Source organism: Pseudorca crassidens, chromosome 17 (assembly GCF_039906515.1).
Source record: "Pseudorca crassidens isolate mPseCra1 chromosome 17, mPseCra1.hap1, whole genome shotgun sequence".
NCBI classification, from domain to species: Eukaryota; Metazoa; Chordata; class Mammalia; order Artiodactyla; family Delphinidae; genus Pseudorca; species Pseudorca crassidens.
The window spans coordinates 56363814-56386849 of NC_090312.1; the positions used below are offsets into that span (position 1 = coordinate 56363814).

Consider the following 23036-nt stretch of genomic DNA (forward strand, 5'->3'; position numbering starts at 1 on the left):
TGGCATGATATGCTCTGCCCCCAGATATTTTCATGGCTCATTCCCTCTTCCCCCTCAGTGAGTTCTTCTGTGGCCACCACCCTATTTAAAACTGTAATGCCTACGCAGAAATACACTCTATACCCCTTTCTGCTTTATCTTCCTTTTTCAGCATTTATCATCATTTATTATATCTTTTATGATTTATTATATCATTTACCTTGCTTACTATCTTTCCCCAACTGGAATATATGCTCCACTAGGAATTCACATCTAGAAGAATACCAGGCATATTATAGATAAGCAAAATATATTTCATTAGTGAATGAAGAAATTGTGCCAGGCCCTGTTATAGGCAAAAGCAGACATGTCATTGAGTTTATAGTACAGTGAAGGCACACATTACTAATTCTTATCAACTCTACCTCTAAAATATACTCGATTGACAAATAATCACAAATATAAAAATGAAATTATAAAATGTGCTTAGAGCTATAAAGAAAATGAAAATATATTAAGGGGAATCAAGAAAAATTTCTCTGAGGAAGTAACGTTTGGACTGAGAGCTGAAAGGTGAATAGGAATCAGCTAGGTCAGGAATAGTGGAGTGGGGTAGGGGGAAGGGGGAGAGTGCTAGGGTAGTGAAATGGGAAGGAATCCTGAAAGAAACAATATCACATAGGGAAGTCTGAGGCTCATGGGAGGCAAGAAAAGATACTGTGCCTGGAGCCAAGAGAGAAATACTACAGACTTAAAGAGACTAAAGAAACAGGACAATTAAATGCAACACATAATCAGGATTTGAAATGAGTTGGGGAAAAAATGGTTGTTATAAAGGACAGCATTGGGACAATAAGCAAAACTTGTATATTAAATAATAGTATTCTATCAATTTCAATTTCCTGAATTTGGTAACTGTACTGGGACTAAATAAGAGAACATCTTTGTTTCTGGGCAGGAAGAGTCATGATATCTGTAATCTATTCTAAAAAGGTTCAACAACGGAAAATGATAATAGGAATAGAATATGCATATTATATGTAAAGAAAGATAAAGAAAATGTGGCAATATGTTAACAATGGATGAATCTAGGTGAAAAATATATGGGATTTCCTACAACTTTCCTAAGGATCTAAATTTTTTTTCAAAATGAAAATTTTAATTAAAATTTTACTCTGGCTGACATATTAGAAACTCAGTCTCAGGATTATGATGGCATTCAGTGGTATAAACATATTATTTAGCAATACTGAGAAAACTACCAGTAGAAATATGTAAAAAAAGAAAGTTTGGAAGAGGATCTATATATCTTTTAAAATATATGTTAAAAACAAAGAAAATAGGGATATCACTGATGTAATCCTAAAGAAATACGGTTGATTTAACGGGAAGTGGTGGAAGGAGCAATCAATAGAAGAAGCATTGGACTAATTGTTAGAAGACATGGATTCTAGTCTTCTACCAATACCTACCAGCTAGGTAACCTTGGTTAATAAATCTCTTTGAGCTATAGTTCACTTGTTTATTAACTTGGGATACCACTTACTTCACAAGGTCGTTGGGAAGATCAAATGAAATAAAAGTGTTTGTTAATTCACTACATAGTATTGAAAGTACTACATAAATGTAACCTATTTTTTAAAAAACTATAACTATCTTCCCTTATTGCCCATAAAAAAATTTCATATAATCCATATAGTAGGTTTGCAGCTTGTGTTTTCTCCCACATCAAATCTGAAGTAGGATTCAAAACCTCTTCATCCTCTCCAAAAGAATTCCAGTCCAGTGAAAAAGCAATACCGACCTTACTGAATATTCTGAGGGGAAGCCAGGGGTTTTATACGACACATCCCAAAGCATACAACGCCATCAACCTTCTGTCAAGAGGCCTCCTCTCCCTAGTCTTTCTTGTTGGATCACTGTGGGCTGGTCATTCTTTGCCCGTCTCTGGCTTCTCCCTTCTCCCTGAGAAACTCCCCCTCCAGTCTCTTAATCTCTTCCATTCCCTTCTTTATGTAGAACAGTTTAATTCTAACAAGCGTTTATTTCCTAAAAGGACCCTCCAGTACCAGGATTCTCCCCACCTTAGAAGGCAGCAGAGAACTATAAATAACAAATCATTATTTACTTGCATACGGAAATCCTTGGGTCTGTTTCAGAGCTTTCAAGTCTGTTCTGGTGATCTATCCTTTAGCCAAAGCCAAAACAGACCCCCAGGACGGCCAAAAGCCAGCAGCCCGAAGGGCGCTATTTCCCTGCCCCAGTCCACTCGGCGCAGGCGCAGCAAGGCCACTAAGTCCCGCCCAATCGAGGTATTTCCCGCCCCCAGAAACCGTGGACCGGAAGCTGCGGAGAGGAAGAAGAGCGGGGCCGGAAGCCAGCCGACGCTGCTCTCTGTGGAGAGACTGGGGAGCCTTTCGCTCCGCCCCGCTTCGTAGAAGCCAAAGGGGTGAGGGGTCAGGCCTGCGAGCTGCGGATCATGGCGCTAGCCTTGCGACTCTGGCGCTCCCTTCCTTTGGGACGTAGCGCTGCCCCGGGACCTCGGCTCCCGACGGGTGCTGCTGGCAGCAGGGAGCAGTGCGTTCTTTGGCGACTCCGCGGCGCTGAGGTACCCTCGCCGTCCTGGCTCCCGCTTTCCTCCCCTACCGGCTGGGCTCCGGCGGCCCCTTCCTTCTTCAGGCTCGGTGGCCCCGTGTCACCTTAGGGTATGTGGTGAACTGAGGAAGGAGTTCGGGGCCTGGTGTGCCTGGAGCTCTCCCGGTGACCGCGACGGACAGGTCCTCTCCCTTTCGCAAGCCCAGTTCCTCTCTGAAAACTGGGGTCGGAGGAAGAGTGAGTTCCCCCCAGCCCCGCCCATCACTCCGGAGAATCTGCCTTATGCCTGTCTTTCCTGTGTAAACGCAAGGAGAACTGTAGGGGGGAAAAAGACCTTGACCTCTGTGAGATAATTTTAACTTTCGGTGACGGCCAGATACGGTAATAGCACCTGAGGCTGGCAGTCTACAGGACTTTGGGAAGTTTGCGGTGTGATCTTGAAAATTCCTACGGCTCAGAACCAGAGATTTATGCACTATTTAGATTTAAAAATTATTTTTGAGTTTCTTGTTTCATCTGCATAACGTTAAGGAAGGATGTTGGGATGTTAGCTTGTCATCCCAATTTTCACATTTCTGTTAGACTGATTGGCCTAGGTTTATCTCTGAAAGGGGATTGAAGGGTGAGGGTGTGCATTGGATATATATCATTTGAACTAGGTGCTTCATTATTTTAAATTATTTTAAATATACATTTTTGACTGCCTGCTATGTGTTCAGAGTTGTGGGGTGGGGGAGGGTTGAAAGACAGTAAGGCTTGATCCCTTTCCTTGGAAGAGCTTATAGCCAGATGGGTTGATGTTAGATGATATGAGCAGAGGAATGGGAGGAGTACTAAGTATGAAACTAGCCTCAAGTTTCCAAATTAGAGCTTTGGTGAGTTAAAAATTTCATTTTAGTGGAATGATCCACTATTATTAGATAATAATAACATTTATTGAAGGCTTACTATAACCAGGCATTGTGTTAAGCATTACCTGGTTTAATTGTGTACTGAAATGTTTCCATGCACCCTATGAAATAAGAACTGTTATTTTATCCATTTTTTTAGAAGAGGAAACTGAAATAAGCTTAAATAATGTATCCAAGTCACACAACTAGAAAGATGTATCTCCAGATACTCCGAGTATCTACAGAGCACATGAGCTGCATATGGCCATTGTGCTAAAAAACTGAAAACTAGAGAAGCAAGATAGAAAAGGACAGAAAAAAATCACAGTAACGAGATACTAGAGAGACTTGTAGGTAATAAAACTCTGCTCTAAGCCAAAGGCAATAATGAAAATTCTTTCCTCCCTCTAAGTATTTTGAATTTTTAGGGAGGTGGAACTATTTATTATTACCAGATTTCCAATTTTTCATGTGTTTTCATAGCCTTATCATTTCTATTTTTCTTTTTCCTAGACCTTCCTCCCTGCTTGATGTCAATAAGTTGAGTTTGAGGTATTTATTCCCCAGGGGTTTGCAGAGATTGGGGGCTACTTTTGAGTAGCTCAGACTTCATTCTTCTGTCTTTTTCAATTTGTAATCTACACTACAAAACACTCATCTCTGAACGTTTATTTTTCAGCGAATTTGTACTGAGTGCTTACTATGAGCAAGACTATTCTAAGCTCTGGGGGTATATTGAACGTGAGAAACAACCCTTTTCTCACTGATCTGACAGAAGGAAAGGTAGTTATTGAGTAAATGTAATGAATGCTAAGTGTTAGGAAAAGGGAAGCAAAATTACACCTAATCTGATCTTAAAGGGAAAAGGGAAAGTGTGTAAGCGGTTAGAGATGTGATATAAAGACTTGATAAAGGGAAGATGAGGACAAAAGAATATGCCTGTAGAGAGAGTAGCATGAGGCTTTGAGGTAAGAAAAGGTGGCATTTTTGAGGAACTGAAAGTATGACTGAAGCCTGGAGTGGAAGAGTAAACTGAAATAAACCAAGGCTGAAAAGTTAGGCAAGTACCAGTTTATTAGTTATCTATTATTGATAACAAATTATCACGAAGCATAATGTTTATTATCTCATGGTTTCTGTTGATTAGGAATCCACATGAGGTTTATCTGGGTGCCTCTAGCTGAAGATCTCTCATAAGGTTGAATCAGCCTGTTCAGTTGCTAAGGGCTCCTGCCAAGGCTCAACTTGAGGGTAAAGGGAAAATTCTGCTTCCAAGCTCATCATGTGCCTGTAGGCAGGCCTCTGTTACTCACCAGGAGGGCTTCTTCTCAGGGCTGCCTCAAGACACAGTAGCTAGATTCCCCCATGGCAGGCATGCAGTCAGAAGGAACACGTGAGAGTGAGTATCAAAGATGGAAGCCACAGTCTTTTTATAACCTAATCTTAGAAGGAACATCTTTTCACTTCTGCATATTCTGTTTCTTACAAGGGAGTCAGTAAGTTCAGTCTACATTTAAGGGGAGGGGATTGCACAAGGGAGTGAATAGTAGAAAGCAGGGCTCATTGAGGGCCATTTTATTTTATTTATTTTTAAATTGAGAGATAATTGACATGTATTAGTTTCAGGTGTACAACATGATGATTCAGTATTTGTATTTGTATATATTGTGAAATGATCACCACAATAAGGCTAGTTGATATCAATCTCCACACATAGTTACAATTTTTTTCTGGTGATGAGAACTTTTAAGATTTCTTCTCTCAGCTACTTTCACATATACAATACAGTATTATTAATTATAGTCACCGTGCTGTACATTATATCCTCAGGATGTATTTATTTTATAACTGGAAGTTTGTCCACCTTCACCCATTTCACCTACCTCTTCCACACACCCCCAGCCCCTCTTCCCTTGCCTCTGGCAACCACCAAACTCTTGTATATGAGTTTGGATTTTTTTTTTTAGATTCCACATATAAGTTAGATCATACTGTATTTGTCTTTTTCTCTCTCATTTATTTCACTTAGCCTAATGCCCTCAAGGTGCATGTTGTTGCAAATGGCAAGATTTGTTTTTTTTCCAATGGTTGAATAATATTCCATTTTGTGTGTGTATCATTTTGTTGTTGTTCATTCATTGATGGACACTTAGGTTGCTTTCATGTCTTGGCCATTGTAAATAATATTGCAGTGCAACATGGGGTGCATATATTTTTTAAAGTTAGTGTTTTTGTTTCCTTTGGATAAATACCTAGAAGTGGAATCGGTGGATCATATTGACGTTCTATTTTCAATTTTTGGAAGAACCACCATACTGTTTTCCATAGTGGCTGCACCAATTTACATTCCCAACAGTGGCGCACAGAGTGCCCTTTTCTCAAATCCTCTCCAGCACTGGTTATATCTTGTCTTTTTGATAATGGCCATTCTAACAGGTGTGAGGTGAGATTTCATTATGGTTCTGCTTTGCATTTCCCTGGTGATTAGTGATGTTGAGTACCTTTTCATGTACCTCTTGGCTCTCTGTATGTCTTCTTTGGAAAAATGTTTCTTCAGATCCTCTACCCACTTTTTTAATTGGATGTTTGTTTTTTTGCTGTTGAGTTGTATGAGTTCTTAATATATTTTAGATACTAACCCCTTATCAGATATATGATTTGCAAATATTTTTTCCCTTTTGGTAGGGTGCCTTTTCATTTTGTTCATTGTTTCCTTTGCTGTGCAGAAACATTTCAGTTTGATGAAGTCCCACTTGTTTGTTTTTGCTTTTGTTGCCTTTGTTTTTGGTGTCAAATTCAAAGTCATTGCCAAGACCAGTGTCGTGGAGCTTACCCCTATGTTTCCTTCTAGGAGTTTTATGGTTTCAGGTCTTACAATGAAGTCTTTAATCCATTTTGAGTTAATTTTTGTGTATGGAGTATAAGGTAGTGGTCCAGTTTCATTCTTTTGCATGTGACTGTCCAGTTTTCCCAACACCAAAAAGACTGTCCTTCCCCCATTATATATTCTTGACTCTTTTGTCAATAATTACTGACAACATAGGCGTGGGGTTATTTCTGGGCTCTCTACTCTGTTTCATTGATCTATGTGTCTGTTTTTTATGTGAATACCATACTGTTTTGATCACTATAGGTTTATAATTTAGTTTGAAATCAGGGAGCATGATGCCTTCAGCTTTGCTCTTTTTTTCTCAGGATTGCTTTGGCTATTTGGGGTCTTTTGTAATTCCATAAAAACCTTAGGATTGTTCTATTTCTGTGGAAAACACCATTGGAGTTTTTATAGGGATTGTACTGAACCTAAAGATTGCTTTGGGTAGTATGGACCTTTTAACAATATTAATTCCTCTAAACCATGAGCATGGAATATCTTTCCATTATGTCCTCTTCAATTTCTTTCATCAGTGTCTTATAGTTTTCAGTGTACAGGTCTTTCACCTCCTTGGTTAAATTTATTCCTAGGTGTTTTATTCTTTTTGGCATAACTGTAAATGGGATTATTTTCTCAACTTCTATTTTTAATAGTTTGTTATTAGTATATAAAAACATTTTTTGTATATTGATTTTATATGCTGCAACTTTACTTACTTCGTATATTATTTCTAACAGTTTTTTTGTGGAGTCTTTAGGGTTTTCTGTGTATGCCGTCATGTCATCTGCATGTACTGATAATTTTACTTCTTTTCCAATTTGTATGCCCCACACCTTTTTTTCTTTTCTTGCCTAATTGCTCTGGCTAGGACTTCCAATACTATACTGAATAAAAGTGGCAAGAGAGGGTATCCTTGTCTTGTTTCTCATCTTAGAGGAGAAGCTTTCAACTTTTCACTATTGACTGTGATGTTAGCCATGGATTTGTCATTTATGGCCTTTATTACGTTGAGGTACATTCCCTCTATACCCTCTTTGTTCAGAATTTTATCATAAATAGATACTGAATTTTCACAAATGCTTTTTCTGCATCTATTGAGATGATCATATGATTTTTTGGCATTCATTTTGTTAATATGGTGAATCAGATTGATTTGCAGATGTTAAACCGTCCTTGCATCCCTAAAATAAATTCCACTTGATCTTGGCTTATGATTCTTTTAGTGTATTATTGAATTTCATTTGCTAATTCTGTTGAAGATTTTTGCATCTATGTTCATCAGGGATATTGGCCTGTACTTTTTTTTTCTTGTAATGTTCTTTTCTGACTTTGGTATTAGGGTAATGCTAGCCTCATAAAATGAGTTTGGAAGTTTTTCCTCTTCTATTTTTGAAAGAGTTTGAGAAGCATTGGTATTCATTCCTTAAATGTTTGATAGAATTCACCATTGAATCCATCTAGTCCTAGGCCATTCTTTGTTGGGAGGCTTTTGATTACTGATTCAATTGCCTCAATTGGTAATTGGTCTGTTCAGATTTTCTATTTCTTCATGATACAGTCTTGGTAGGTTGTATGTTAGGAATTTATCCATTTCTTCTAGTTTGTTCAATTTGTCGGTGTATAATTGTTCATAGTAGACTCTTATGGTCCTTTGTACTTCTGTGGTATTGGTTGTGCTGTCTCGTCTTTCATTTATAATTTTATTTATTTGAGTCCTCTCTTTTTCACTTGGTGAATCTAGCTAAATGTTTGTCTATTTTGTGTACCTTAAAAGAAAAAAAAAACCAAAAAACTCGGGTCTTCATTTTATTGATCATTTCTCTTGTCTTTTTAGTCTCTATTTCATTTGTTCCCCCTCTGATTTTAGTTTTTTCCTTCCTTCTGCTAATTTGGGGTTTTGTTTGTTTTTCTTTTTTTTTTTTTCCCAGCTCCTTGAGGTGTAAAGTGAGTTGTTTAATTGAAATCTTTCATGTTTGTTAACATAGGCATTTATCATTATGAACTTCCCTCTTAGAACTGCTTTTGCTATATCCTACAGGTTTTGGTATGCTGTATTGCCATTTTCAGTTTTTTCAAGGTGTTTTTTTAAAAAATTTCTCATCATTTCTTCTTTGAAGCTTTGGTTGTACAGTAGCATGTTGTTTAATCTTCATATATATGTGAATTTTCTTCTTGTAATTGATTTCTAGTTTCATACCATTGTGGTTAGAAAAAATGCGTGATATGATTTTAATCTTCTTACATTTATTAAGACTTATTTTGTGACCTAACATTATGATCTGTCCTGGAGAATGTTTCCTGTACGCTTGTGTATTCTGTTGCTTTGGGATGGCATGTTCTATATATGCCCATTAAGTCCATCTGGTTAAACATGTTGTTTGAGGCCAGTGTTTCCTTATTGATTTTCTTTCTGGATGATCTATCCATTGATGAAAGTGGAGTATTGAAGTCCCTTACTACTATTGTATTGCCATCTATTTCTGTGTTTAGATCTGTTGATAATTGCTTTATATATTTAGGTCCTCCTATGTTGGATGCATATTTACAAACCTTATATCGTCTTGTTGGATTTAGCCCTTTATCGTCATATAATGACATTCTTTGTTTCTTATTACAGTCTTTATCTTAATGTCTGTTTTGTCTGACACAGCTACCCCAACTTCCTTTTGGTTTCCATTTGCATGGAATATTTTTACCATCCCTTCATTCTTCATTTTCAGTCTTTGTGTGTCCTTAAAGCTGAATTGTTTTCGTTGTAGGCAGCATATAGTTGAGTCTGTTTTTTTCTTTCTTTTTTTTTTAAATCCATTCAACCACTCTGTGTCTTTTGGTTGGAGAATTTGGTCCATTTACATTTAAAGTAATTACTGATAGGTATGGATTTACTATTGCCATTTTGTTAATTGTTTTTTGGTTGTTTTGTAATTCTTTTGTTCCTTTCCTCTGCTTTTGCTCTCTTCCTTTGTGATTTGTTTATTTTCTGAAGTGGAATGCTTATTCTTTTCTCTTTCTCTTTGGTGTATCTCCTATAGTTTTTTTTTGTTTTGTTTTGTTTTTTTTGCGGTATGCGGGCCTCTCACTGTTGTGGCCTCTCCCATTGTGGAGCACAGGCTCCGGACAAGCTCAGCTGCCATAGCTCACGGGCCCAGCTGCTCTGCAGCATGTGGGATCTTCCCGGACCAGGGCACGAACCCGTGTCCCCTGCATCTGCAGGCGGACTCTCAACCACTGCGCCACCAGGGAAGCCCTCCTATAGTTTTTTTTAAATTAATTTATTTTCTTTTTATTTTTGGTTGTGTTGGGTCTTTGTTGCTGTGCACGGGCTTTCTCTAGTTGTGGCGAGCGCGGGCTACTCTTCGTTGTGGTACACAGGCTTCTTATTGCGGTGGCTTGTTATAGAGCATGGGCTCTAGGCATGCGGGCTTCAGTAGTTGTGGCACGCAGGCTCAGTAGTTGTGGCTCGCAGGCTCTAGAGTGCAGGCTCAGTAGTTGCGGCGCACGGGCTCAGTTGCTCTGCGGCATGTGGGATCTTCCCAGACCAGGGCTTGAACCCGTGTCCCATGCATTGGCAGGCAGATTCTTAACCACTGTACCACCAGGGCAGCCCCTCCTATAGGTTTTTGCTTTGTGGTTACCGTGAGGCTTACATAAAACATCTTAGAGTTTTAACAGTCTACTTTAAGTTGATAGCAACTTAAATTTGAATGCATTCTAAAGCTGTATGTTTTTACTTCTCCCCTCCCCCTACATTTTATGTTTTTGATGTTGCAGTTTATTTCTTTTTATTTTGTGTGTCCGTTAACAAATTATTTTTACTACTAGCTTTATAGTCAATTAACTCACCACCTTTACAACATTAGATTTTCCCAATTTTCGTATGTATTTACCTTTACTGGTGAGATTTGTACTTTCATATGTTTTCCTGTTACTAATCAGCACCCTTTCATTTCAAATTAAGGAAGTCCCTTTAAGGTTTCTTGTAAGACCATTCTAGTGATGATAAACTTCTTTAGGTTTTGCTTGTCTGGAGAACTGTTAATCTCTCCTTCAATTCTGAAGGACAACTTTACCAGGTAGAGTGTTCTTAGTTGGCAGTTTTTCCTTTCAGGACTTTAAATATATTGTGCCCAACTCCCTTCTGGCCTGCAAAGTTTCTGCTGAAATATCTGCTGATAAGTCTTGGGGTGGGAGGGAAATCCCTGGTATGTAACACGTTGCTTTTCTCTTGCTGCTTTTAAGGTTCTTGTCTTGACTCTTTAATTTTCATGTGTCTTGGTGTGGGTCTCTTTGGGTTCATCTTTTTTTGAATTCTTTGGGCTTCCTGGATCTGATGTCTGTTTTCTTCCCTGGATTAGGGAAGTTTTCAGCCACTGTTTCTTCAAATAAGTTTTCTACCCCTTTCTCTTCTCCTTCTGGGACATCTATAATACAAATATTGGTTTGTTTGATGTTGTCCCTTAAGTCCCTTAAGCTATCTTCACTCTTCTTTATTCTTTTTTTTTTCCTTTGTGCTGCTCTGATTGGATGAGTTCCATTGCCCTGTCTTCAAGTTCACTGATACTTTCTTCCACTTCTTCTAGTCTGCTGTTGAACCACTCTGTTGTATTTTTCATTTCATTTATTGTATTCTTCAGCTCTGTGATTTCTGTTTGGTACTTTCTTATATTTTCTGTCCCTTTGTTGAAATTCTCACTTTGTTCATCATTCTTCCTCTGAGATCAGTGAGCATCTTTGTGGCTTATTTTGAACACTTTATCAGGTAAATCACTGGTTTCCATTTTATTAAGGTCTTTTTCTGAGGTTTTATAATTGGAAAGGATTGTAATTGGCCCCTAATATGTGTATTTAATTAGCAACCTTCCATTTAGGCCTAGCTATGAAGATAAGCTACTAGGCCTCTGTCACAGAAGGCCTGGAGGTGCATTTCAGTCTGTTCTCTCTGTACAGTAAGTCCCCTACATACGAACAAGTTCTGTTCTGAGAGCACATTCATCAGTTCAATTTGTTCGTTAAGTCCACCAAACTTAGCCTAGGTATCCAGCTAACACAATCGGCTAATAGTACCATACTGTAATAGATTTATAATATTTTTCACACAAATAATACATAAAAAACAAACACAAAAAATAAAGAAAACATTTAAAATCTTACATTATAGTACCTTGAAAAATACAGTAGCACAGTACAACAGCTGGCATACAGGGGCTGGCATCGAGTGAACAGGCAAGAAGAGCTACTGACTGGAGGAGGGAGAGGAGGTGGGAGATGGTAGAGCTGAAGGATCATCAGCAACAGGAGACAGAGGGCAAGCTGCAGTTTCACTCATGCCTGCCATTGATGGCACATGTTCTGGTTCCTCACTGGATTCAATTCTATCTACCCTTTTGAAAAAATTATCCAGTGATGTCTGGGTAGTAGCTCTTTTTTTCTCATCATAAATGACACGGTAGCACTGGATTGCATTCTGAATGGCTGCTGCAACCTTTGTGTACTGTTCTGTGTTCGGGTCCTGTGCCTCAAAAGCTAACAGTGACTCCTCACATAAAGAAAATCCCCTTGCCATTCCCTGCATCGTGAATCTCTTTCATTCTTCAGTTACTTCTTCCTCTTGTCTCTCTTTGTCCTTCCTCTGGGCCTCCAATTCCATCAGGTCTTTGTTAGTAAGCTCCTTGTGTTGCACAGCAAGGAGCTCAGTGAAATTGTCCTCTTGCAGATCTAGCTCCAGCTTCTTACTGAGAGTCACTAAGTTGCTGAAGACCTCTTTGGACTCCTCATCCACCTTCTCAAATCCATGAAAACCATGAACAAACTGTGAGCAAAGGTTCTTCCAAAACCCCATTCATGATGACAGCCAGAACCTCATGCCAAGCAAAGTCAGTACTTTTTATGGCCTTGTAGATGTATAGTCCTTCCAAAATTGTCACAAGATTGTTCCTGATTGATCACGCACCTTTACTGCCTGACAAAAAGTGTGACGTAGATAATGTTTCTTGAAAGTCACTGTAACTCCCTGGTCCACAGGTTGGAAGAGTGACATAGTATTTGGTGGCAGATGCAGTACTTTGACTTTGGGATGAAAGTCACCCATGAATGGGGGGTGGCCTGGAGCATTGTTGAGCAACAGAAGAATGTTGAATAGGACATCCTTCTCCAAGCAATATTCCTCTACCTCTGGGATAAAGTGGTGGTAAACCAATCCTGGAAAATGGCCTGTGCAACCTGGACTTTGGAGTTACTCTTCCACACAACAGGAAGAGAGCCCTTGGCTATATTTTTAAGGGCTCTTGGGTTCTCTGAATGATAAACTAAGAGAGGCTTCAGCTTCATATCGCTGGAAGCATTGCCACCAAACAACAGAGTTAGCCTATCCTTTGTTGCTTTACAATCTGGCATCAACTTTTCCTCCTTACTGATGTAATTTCGGTCTGGCATCCTCTTCCAGTACGGTCCTGTCTCATCCACATTAAAAACCTGCTTGGGTAAATATGTACCTTCATCAGTAATTTCTCAAAGCATTTCAGGAAATTCCTGGGCAGCTACCGTATCTGCACCCTCTACCTTGCCACTTACTTTTATGTTGTGAAAGTTGGCTCTAGACTTGAACCGATGAAATCAGCCATGGCTGGCATTAAAAGATGTGCCCTCTAGTTCTTTGCCATGTTTCTTCAAGTCTTCATAACGGCTTTTACATTTCTTTTGAATAAGCATTAAGCTTAATGAGACTCAGTGCTGATGCTGATCCTGCGTCCACACACTGAGAAGTTTCTCCATCTCCTCCATCACTTTTCCACGCTTCTTCAATATTATCGTTGATATAATCGGCACAGTGGACTTCATATGTTCCACAATCTTGTCCTTGTTCTTTAGAATTGTGCCAATGGTTGAACCATTCGGGTTATAAGAATGAGTGATGTCTACAGTTTTTTTGCCTTGCTCCACTGTCTCAATTATTTTCACTTTTGTTTCCATTGTTATTGCTTGGCACTGTTTAGCAGTACCAGCTACATAATTGCTGCTTTTACACTTGCTTCTGGACATCCTGGGCTTGAAATAAAGATCCTGTACTACTGTATTGTGTACAGTACACAACCACTTGTAGAGGATGCCCACACATGACAATGTACGCCAGACATGTGAACTAACTTACATGATTGGACATGAGAACGCATGTTCGAATCTTTGAAAGTTCTCAACTTGAATGTTCGTATGTAGGGAACTTAGTGTACTGTGCCCTGTGGGGGTGGGGAGTTAGCCACTTTAGAACTGTTTTTCTGTTTGTTACAGTTATGTGAAACTCATGAACATAAGCCTCATTGGTCACCAGAGTCAAGCGAACAGGGGTTGTCCCCTGGTGGCAGCTGCAAAAACCGGAGCACCAAAAGTATGCACAAACGCTTTTGGGGGAGATACTGGTTACCTGGAGCATGGCAAAGCAAGAGTGCTTTGATAGTGCCCACCCTCTGAGAGCTCTGGAAATGATTACTGTGTGTTAAGTTAGATACCTGCTCCTCTGGCTGAAGATAAGATAAGCAAATAAGTGTCTTTCACAGAAAGTCTGGGTGCTTTTCAGTTGACTGTCTCTGTGCTGGGCTCTAGGATGGGTGAGTTTGCGTAAGCGCTTAAAGAATTGTTTCACAGTTTGCTATAGCCTTGTGGGTCTCATGGACACAAGCTCCACTGGCTTTCTAAGTTAGATGTTTTGGGGTTCACCTCTCAGGTACAAGTCTTTAAAGTTGGGGTGCCCAGTGTGAGGTTCAAACCCTTTGCTCCTCAGGGAGAACTCAGGGTTGTGAGTTCGCTCCCAATACTGGGTCTCCACACCAAAGGTGTGGTTTACGGGAAAATTTTATCTCAGCCTCTCTCCTACCTGTTTTGATGTGGTTTTTTTCCTCCTTTGTCTGATGTGGAGGAGTCACTCAGCTAGTTTGGGGGTTTCTTTCAGAGGAAATTGTTCTATATGTAGCTGTAGATTTGGTGTGTCTGTGGGAGGAGGTGTGTTTAGCTTCCTCCTATATTGTCATCTTGAACCAGCACCCTTTGGGACCATTTTAGAGGCTGCCTACCACAACTAGACTCTGAAAACCTTGTAGACCATGTTAAATATTTTTTATTTTATTCTAAAGGTTATAGGAAATCATGAAAGAGTTTTAAACAGAGAATTCATAAGATCAGATTTGAGTTAAAAAATAACTTTTTCTAGTGTCAAGAATAGATAGGCTAGAGTGGATGCTGGAAACCAAATAAAAGATCATCGCTACAGGACAGGTGAGATAATGTGGTGGTTTGAACTTTAGTGGTAGCCATGGAAATGGAAATAAAAGGATATTAATGATGTAAACTAAGTGGACCTGAAAGATAGCTTTGTTGTGGAAGTTCAAAGGAAGAAGTCAAGAATGATTCTCAGTTTTCTGGCTACTCTAGCAGTGTGGATGGTGGTACTCTTTCCTGGGATAGGACCAAAGAAAACAATTTGGAGGGTTAAAGGAGGAGGTGAGTTACCTTTTGGGGTAATTAAGGTGAATATGATGAGATAGCCAAGTTAAAATGTGGAATAGACAGTAGTTTGATAGGTCTGATTTTTTCCTTCTGATCCCTGGGCTGGAGATCGAGATTCGGAGACTTTAGCATATGGTTGTAAATGATGCCATGGTAGAAGTTGAAAGTACAGTTGACCCCTGCACAATGCAGGGGTTAAGGGTGCTGGCCCCCCAAGCAGTCGAAAATCTGCTTATAACTTTACAGTCCTCTGTATCTGTGGGTTCAACTGTTTAGTACTGTAGTACATATTTATTGAAGAATATCCACATATAAGTGGACCCGCACAGCTTAAACCTGTGTTGTTGGAGGGTCAAATGTATTTAATAGTAAGATGAGAAGAAGGCCTATCACAGAGGAATTCCAGCATTTAAGAGGAGGAGGAGCTGGCAAGAAGTTAGTAGAAAAACCAGGAGATGGTGGTGACACATTCCTTTCCATCTAGTGATGAGTTTGTATATTTGAATTCCTTCTAGCTTGAAATCATTATAAATCAGTGTTGAAGAAAAGACATATCTAAGAGATAGCTTGCTTCTTTTGTTCAACAAATTTTTTTTCAACAAATATTTTTTCAGAATTCATTGTATGGAAGGCATTGTGCTGAGTAATGGCTAAATACCATGAAGGGGAAAACTGAGTGAAGTGGGCTTGAGGGAAACAATAGCTGTTATGGCTGATACTTGAGATGCCTGTTATACTTCATGTGGAGGTAAATGTTTGGGCAGCTGAATATATGATTCTGAAGTTAAGTGGAGACCTCTGGGCTTTTTAAAATTTGCATGTTTTTGGCATGTTGATGGCATTTAAAGCCATGAAACAAAATGAGATCACCAAAATGATATGTATAGAGAAACGAAGGTCTGGGATTAAACCCAGGACACACCTGGGCAGTGAGGTTTTGGAGATGAAGAACCAACAAAAGAGAAGGAGCAGTTATTGAAATAGGAGTAAATTCAAGAGAGTAGTATTACAAAAGCTAAGCGAAGAGTGCTTCAAGAGTGAGAGAACACAGCAAGTACTGAGGAAAGGGATTGGATGAATTATAAAATGACGAGGAAATTTGGGGGATTGACGGATATGTTCATTATCTTGATTGTGGTGATAGTTTTACGGGTTTACATATATCTTAACACATGATACACATTATGAATATGCAGTTTATTTTATGTCACATATCTCAATAAAGCGATATTTTAAAAATTTCTTATATTAACCATCCATTTATGATTTTTTTTTTTTAAAAGGAGGGAGTGAACAGCTGTCAATTGCTGTTGATAGATCAAGTAAGATGAGAGTTTACTAGGAAGTAGCATCCTTGGTTGCCTTAACTAGAATACCATCAGTGGAGTTGTGGGGATAAAAGTGATTTGTGTGAGTTCAAGAGAAAATGGGAAGAGAGGAAGTGGAGACAGAGCTCTAGAAAACTTTTTAAAGAGTTTTGCTGAAAAGAGAATTTGGAAAATGAGACTGAAGGGAGATGTGAAGTCAAAAGGAAGCTTTTTGTTTTGTTTTTGTTTGTTTGTTTGTTTTGCGGTTTGCGGGCCTCTCACTGTTGTGGCCTCTCCCGTTGTGGAGCACAGGCTCTGGACGCGCAGGGTCAGCACCCATGGCTCACGGGCCCAGCCACTTAGCGGCATGTGGGATCTTTCCGGACCGGGGAACGAACCCATGTCCCCTGCATCAGCAGGCGGACTCTCAACCACTGTGCCACCAGGGAAGCCCTGTTTTCTTTTTAAGAAGGGAACAATTACAGCTTTCAAAGATAGTATAGCTTGTTTTTATTCAGATGGGAATAAATTGACAGAAAGGAAAAAATTGATGCTATGTGAAAAAAAGGGAAGAATTGCTGCAGTGATATCCATATACTCCTTTGCCATTGGTCTTGAGAATTCTGGCCATAATTATGAAAATGAATTTCTAAATCTGTTTTGATATGCTCTTTATTTTATTCATGGTTTATTTTAAAACTGGGTTTCATGGATCACTTTTGAAGATAGCTTTATTTAAAGCCATGTATATTTTTTATGTGTAATTACCATATTTGATATCTTTCATCTTATCTGTTCTTAAGGTTGATATTAATTATATTGGTGTCTCTTATTTTATTTCAAGAAATTATAATATCCATGCTTCCTCAAATAAAATGTAGATATTCCAGTCCAGCAGTTATCAGCATAACTGTGATTGTTACATAAGCTACCAGTATCAGCTGTTGTTAAGAATCTTTTCTTAGCAGGATATGCTCTCCCTATGAAGTAATTATGTGAAATAGTTTCACTGAAGAATTTGACAAAGTAAATTTTGAGCTTCCAATACTCTTAGGATTGATTGTGTTGGGGGTAGGAGAAAATTGATGTAATCTTTGCTTGGGATAGCAGTTTCTTCAAATTTTCTAAGTTTGTTAACCCTGACCATAATTCTTTCCATAGGTGATGGGAAACCCAGGAGCTTTTAAAAGAAGTCTTTTATTCTCTGCCTTGTCTTATTTGGGTTTTGAAACTTATCAAGTCATTTCCCAGGCTGCTGTGGTTCATGCCACAGCCAAAGGTAAGCCTAAGGTAAACATCAGGAACACTTAGAGTTGTTTGTGTTTGTTATATTTTGTTAATAACTTATTATTATTATTATTTTTGCGGTACGCGGGTGTCTCACTGCTGTGGCCTCTCCTGTTGCGGAGCACAGGCTCCGGACGCGCAGACTCAGCGGCCATGGCTCACGGGCCCAGCCACTCCGCGGCATGTGGGATCCTCCCAGACCGGGGCACGAACCCATGTCCCCTGCATCAGCAGGTGGACTTTTAACCACTGCGCCACCAGGGAAGCCCCAAGAAAAACTTTTAATTTATGAGTTAATAAGCCTTTTTGTTTTTCACAGTCCTCACTTTTTAACTATCAAGAAGGTACTTGGGAAAGAAGAGACTTGATTTTGAATAGATGTTCTTATTAAAGTTCTAGTAGATGAAGAATTTGAGAATAGCTAAAGAGTACTAGTTATTTGTTGATTTCATTTGCCCATGACTATTCTTATATTTTTAAAAAAGCAGATGCTTGAATTGCTACGTTTTTGTTTTATCTTTTCTTTCGTTTAATGTATCATTTATTTTCATGAAAGACAAAGTAGAGGACTTGGTTTTATCACTGGCTTAATGACATATTTTGGCAAATACTTAAAACTCAGCTTTTTAAAGCTCCCTAGACTTTTCATCATAACTTTAACTCTCACAGCAACCTTGTAAAGTAGTTAGGAGGAGCCATATTTTCACATTACAATATTAATTTTTTTTAAAGCATCCTTGAGAGATGTGCCCAGTGGTTGCACTTTTAAGATTTTTCTGTGTGTGTGCCCCATTATATTAATTTTTGAAAAGGAGCTCAAAAAGTTAAACTTCTTCAAAGTACCAGAGCAGAAACCTTACCTTTCTTTTCATGTCTATCACACTTAGTTTCAGCGAGCTTTAGCACCATTACAGAAATGAGTGCAAAGTTTTAGGGCTTCCCTAGGGAACAAAATATGGCACTTTGAAAGGCAAAGTCAAAATTATTTATAGCCTTAATGATCATAGTTGGTTTTTTCAGAAGTGTCCTAATGCCAGAAAATTACTGCATATTTGGTAAGGTGCTAGGCCCCTGTGAGGCCTGCATGATCTGGGCTGTGGCCTTGCACAGACACAGTAGTAGAGGGTAAGGGGGAGTGTCAAACGGTCAACTGTTTCCTGACTTTGTACTTCAAGGTACTTTGATGTGGCTTTCCTCCATTTTCTTCCTCCACCTCTTGAGTGAATGGCCATGAACTGGGCTACAGGAGTCCTGTGGATCACCAAATGGGTAGGCCCCCTTGCCCAGAGATTGCTCTGTGTCCTAGCCAGACTCACACATCCTGCTGAGCAATGGCTGACCCTTCACTCCCGTTTCCAAGATGGCTACTGTCAAGTGTGAACTTATTAAGAATTTCACTTCAGAGGAAACCATTCATCACAATAAGATCTCCATTATAGGAACTGGATTAGTTGTCATGGCCTGTGCTAATAGCATCTTATTAAAAGGCTTGAGTGATGAACTTGCCTTTGTGGATGTTGATGAAGGCAAACTGAAGGGTGAGACACTGGCTTTTCAACATGGCAGCCCTTTCATGAAAATGCCAAATATTGTTTCCAGCAAAGATTACCTTGTCACTGCAAACTCCAACCTAGTGATTATCACAGCAGGTGCATACCCAATAAAAAGAGAAACACACTTTGATGTAGTCAAGTAAAATGTGCCCATCTTTAACATAATGATTTCTTGTATTACCCAGTGTAGTCCTGGCTGCAAACTGATATTTGCTTCCAATCCAGTGGGTATCTTAATTACGTAGCTTGGAAGTTGAGTGCCTTTCCCAAAAACCATGTTACTGGAACAACATGGTTTTTGGGAAGTGGCTGTAATCTGAAGTCTACCCATATCCATTTCTTCATTGGGCAAAGGCTTGCTATCCACTGTGAAAGCTGTTGTAGATGGATCTATAACCATTGGTAAACATGGAAACTTAAGTGTACCTGTGTGGAGTGGAGTTAACATTGCCGTGTCCCTCTGAAGGATCTAAACTCAGATATAGGAACAGATAAAGATCCTGAACAGTGGAAAAATGTCCACAAAGAAGTGATTACCTATGGCTATGAAATGGTTAAAAGGAAAGTTTATATTAATTGGGACATTGGCCTAACTTTAGCTGATTTAACAGAAAGCATTTTTAAGAGTCTCAGGAAAGTTTCCACCGTAAGTAAGGACCTCTATGGAATAAATGAAGTGTTCCTTAGTGTTCCTTGTATTCTGGGAGAGAATGGTATTGCACACCTTACAAAGATAAAGCTGACCTCTGAAGAGGAGGCCCGTTTGAAAAAGAGTGCAGAAAAACTTTGGGAAATTCAGAAGGAGCTCATGCTTTAAAGTTGTTAAAGCTACCATTCTGAAGTTACTGAAGAGATAGTAGTTATAGGATTGTATAACAAACTTGAATAAACCTGAATTCATAAAAGTTGGAAAAAGGAAATGGGGTATAGTGACTCCCCTGTTTATTTACCCCTCCAGCTTTTTATTTAGCATCCAGATGGTGGATGATACTTACATTTTTTTGTTTTTACTATTCCTATTCCTAAGTAAGTGTATCTGACTTTGTTTCCATTGTCATACCAGCTGTGACTTGCTTCTTCTGCTTCCTGCTTCTGCTTATAAGGACTCTTGTGATTATACGGGACCCACCTGGCTAAGATAATTTACTATTTTAAGGTTAGCTAATTAGCAACCTTAATTCCATCTACAAGCTTAATTCCCCTTTGCCCTAGTAACCTGTACGTTTTCACAGGTCCAGCGGTTGAGATATGGACTTGTCTGGGGCCATTATTTTGCCAACCACAAATATCGGCTAAGAATGCTGAGACTATTTACTTCCTACTACTTACTCTTTAAGAATCTTTGGCTTTTTATAACCCAAATATGGAAAATCAGCCACTGATAAAAATATAGAATAGAATGAAAGCAAACTTAAGAAAATTAACCGGCCATGAGAATATTATTAAACTATAGCACCTAACCAGACTGAAGTAGGATTATAGAGGGAAAAAAATCTTTATTTTAGGGTTTCTTTGCTGTTGTCATTTAATTTTTCTTAAATTAGTATAATTACATGATGATTTTAACTTAAAAAATACTTCAGTTTACATAGTTGTGTCATATATTTATGAGGTTATTTTTGCTGGTCTAGATTTTAATTTTTCATAAACTTAAAAAAAATTTTAGTGCACATGTAACATGTAATATTGTACACCAACTATACTTCAATGAAAAAAAAATTTTTTAGCCCCATACACTATGATTAAAGCATACTAAGATAAATAATAAAGTAACTTTACTGAACATATTGGAATGTTGGCTTATACATAAGACTAAGTAATACAGCACCCTTATAGAAGACAAAATTAAATGTGTATGTTCATTAGTAATAATTGGAATATCTGAAATTCAGACTAACTGGGTTTTTTAGTAACTAGTTAACTTTTTTAGAACATTACACTGTCTATAAGTTTTATGGTTTTTGTTGTAATATCTAAACTCATTAATGAGTTAGTTGGAGCATAGTGCCTCTAATTTAAGTTTCAGATCCTCTGTGTAGTTAACTTCATCTAAATTTTTTGATGACAGATTTGACTCTTTTTCCATAATAATGTCTGTATAAGTTAGATCATAAAAAGAATCTAGTAAAACAGCGTGTTGCATTCCACTCAAATTAATAATTTTCCGTGCTGTAAGTGGATATCATATCATTTTCTGCAGTGGATTTTTACTTCACAGCGGCAACAATAACAAAGGCTTTGTGTGGAGGGTAAGGGTACTATAAATTCCTCACAGAAAATTACTTTTTTCATTTTTTAAAATGTGTCATATTAAATTAGTACCAGAATAAGTTTTCTAATTTTTTATTTTCCAAGGTTTTAATAAACCACTTATTATGTGTGATAGCTTCATACTTATTTCTACTATACTTACATCTCAGTTATTCATAATTTCTGATCTTTCTTTATAGGTGATTTCTGTATCTAATTTCTTTTGCTTCTATATAAAAGTGTTCATGTTTCTTAGAATTATTGCCATCTGGCTTGGGAAGATCTACTTTATTGAGCCTTTTTCTTTTATAGTCTTCAGAGTTGAAGAAATCCTTGAACAAGCAGACTACCTGTATGAAAGTGGAGAAACAGAAAAACTTTACCAGTTGCTATCCCAGTACAAGGAAAGGTGGGCTATGTATGATAGGCCTGGGTTTGCGGTTTCCTGAAATTTTTTGTTATTTAACAATTAAAATATTCTTGGTGCTTGGAATTTTTATAGTTTTTACAAGTTTTTACTTCAAAATAATACTTCTTAGAGTTTAATTTATAGTATGATTTTTTTCTTAATGTTAAGTGACTCAAAAGTGCTACATATATCTCATTGATTCAGAAAAGGTGGTTCTGCCTATTCTAGTTGAATGTTGAAATTTTTTTTCATTTTGTTATTTTGCTTTGAATACAAGGTAGTCATTGAATAGATGTTTATCTTATCTATATTGTATATTTCTCATTTATTCTAAATTAATTTCATATTGGTTTAAGATTTGAATGAGCTAGGATGATTTTTTTGTCACCATTGAATGATATCTGTGTTATCACTGTGAAGCACAGTCTCATAGAGGAACTAAAAATACCTCCTTTTTCTATTTTTAGTATTAGCTTACATGCTTAGTCTGGTGTATTAATGTGACCTCATTTTTGGGGGAAGGATGGAGAAGGAGGGAGACTCAGCCCAATAAAATAAGTCAAATCAGGCTAGATGGCATTTCCAGATCACTGATTTACCTCATCTCCTGAACTAAAAATATTGAGTCATTTTCAACTACCTTTCTTATATTCCCCAAACCAGTTTTCCCCCCAAGACCCATCAATTTTACCTCCTAAATATCTATAGGATCCAACTTTCCTTCTCCATTGTCCCCTGAGTAACTTGAGGTGGTTAGCTTGGCATTTTATAGTCATTTTAGTAATTACTTGAAAAGTAAGCTACAAGGTAGTTATTCCATATTCATTGAATTATAGATATACTATTGCTACCTTTAGTTTCATTCAACTTTATGTGAATAGTATTTTTGTTAAGAAATGTATAATGTAGTAGGCTTAAAGACAAACATTTAATAAAAAGGAATTTAAGGTTAGTTTTTAAAGAAATATTCCTAACTTTTAACCTTGGTTTCTGTTTTATTTATTAGCCATTTCAAGTCTTATATAACTATATTTAAGTGGCAGTTTTTCAAGGAGTCCAAAGCTGTAAATATTTCATGCATCATGGCATGGATGATACATTCAAAGTTAAGATTTATTTTGAGATTACATTATATTTAATCATTCATTCATTCACAGATATTTATCGTATATTTTTTGTGTGCCAGGTACTGTATTTGGAGCTGTGGATACAGCATTTTGTTTATAGAGCATGATCTTGTCTATAAATTTATGTATTTTATAGTACTGTCTGAACCAGTTAGCTGTCTGAAGCACAGTGCCACTGAAGTCAAGCTTTAAGTTATATGTTGAATTTTGTAGGGAAAGTGTTCAGAGAATTCAAATACAGATATTTTCTAAGGAAGTTAGTATTTTAGAT

General features: G+C 38.0%; 2 protein-coding genes and 1 pseudogene across 13 annotated transcripts in view; 2 read left to right on the forward strand and 1 right to left on the reverse strand.

Annotated features, from left to right (window-relative positions):
- Window positions 1-2262, reverse strand: part of CPNE3 (copine 3) — a 50950-nt gene extending 48688 nt beyond the window's left edge. For 2 of the 3 annotated variants that reach the window (XM_067711942.1, XM_067711938.1), the window contains exon 1: window positions 2108-2262. The gene's annotated coding sequence lies outside the window, so the exon portion shown is untranslated. Of the gene's footprint in view, window positions 1-1783; window positions 2012-2107 lie in introns of those variants that run through there. The other variant, XM_067711939.1, reaches the window with a different exon arrangement.
- A 64-nt stretch (window positions 2263-2326) lies between these two features.
- Window positions 2327-23036, forward strand: part of RMDN1 (regulator of microtubule dynamics 1) — a 43599-nt gene continuing 22889 nt past the window's right edge. For 6 of the 10 annotated variants that reach the window (XR_010936440.1, XR_010936439.1, XM_067711945.1 and 3 more), the window contains exons 1-3: window positions 2328-2587; window positions 17301-17418; window positions 21542-21638. Coding sequence is in view for 8 of the 10 variants with exons in the window: in XM_067711945.1 (XP_067568046.1) it covers window positions 2459-2587; window positions 17301-17418; window positions 21542-21638 (344 nt within the window). In the remaining 2 variants the exon portion in view is untranslated. Of the gene's footprint in view, window positions 2588-2661; window positions 2812-17300; window positions 17419-21541; window positions 21639-23036 lie in introns of those variants that run through there. The other 4 variants (XM_067711947.1, XM_067711949.1, XM_067711951.1 and 1 more) reach the window with 3 other exon arrangements.
- Window positions 18607-21532, forward strand: LOC137210273 (L-lactate dehydrogenase A-like 6A pseudogene; annotated as a pseudogene).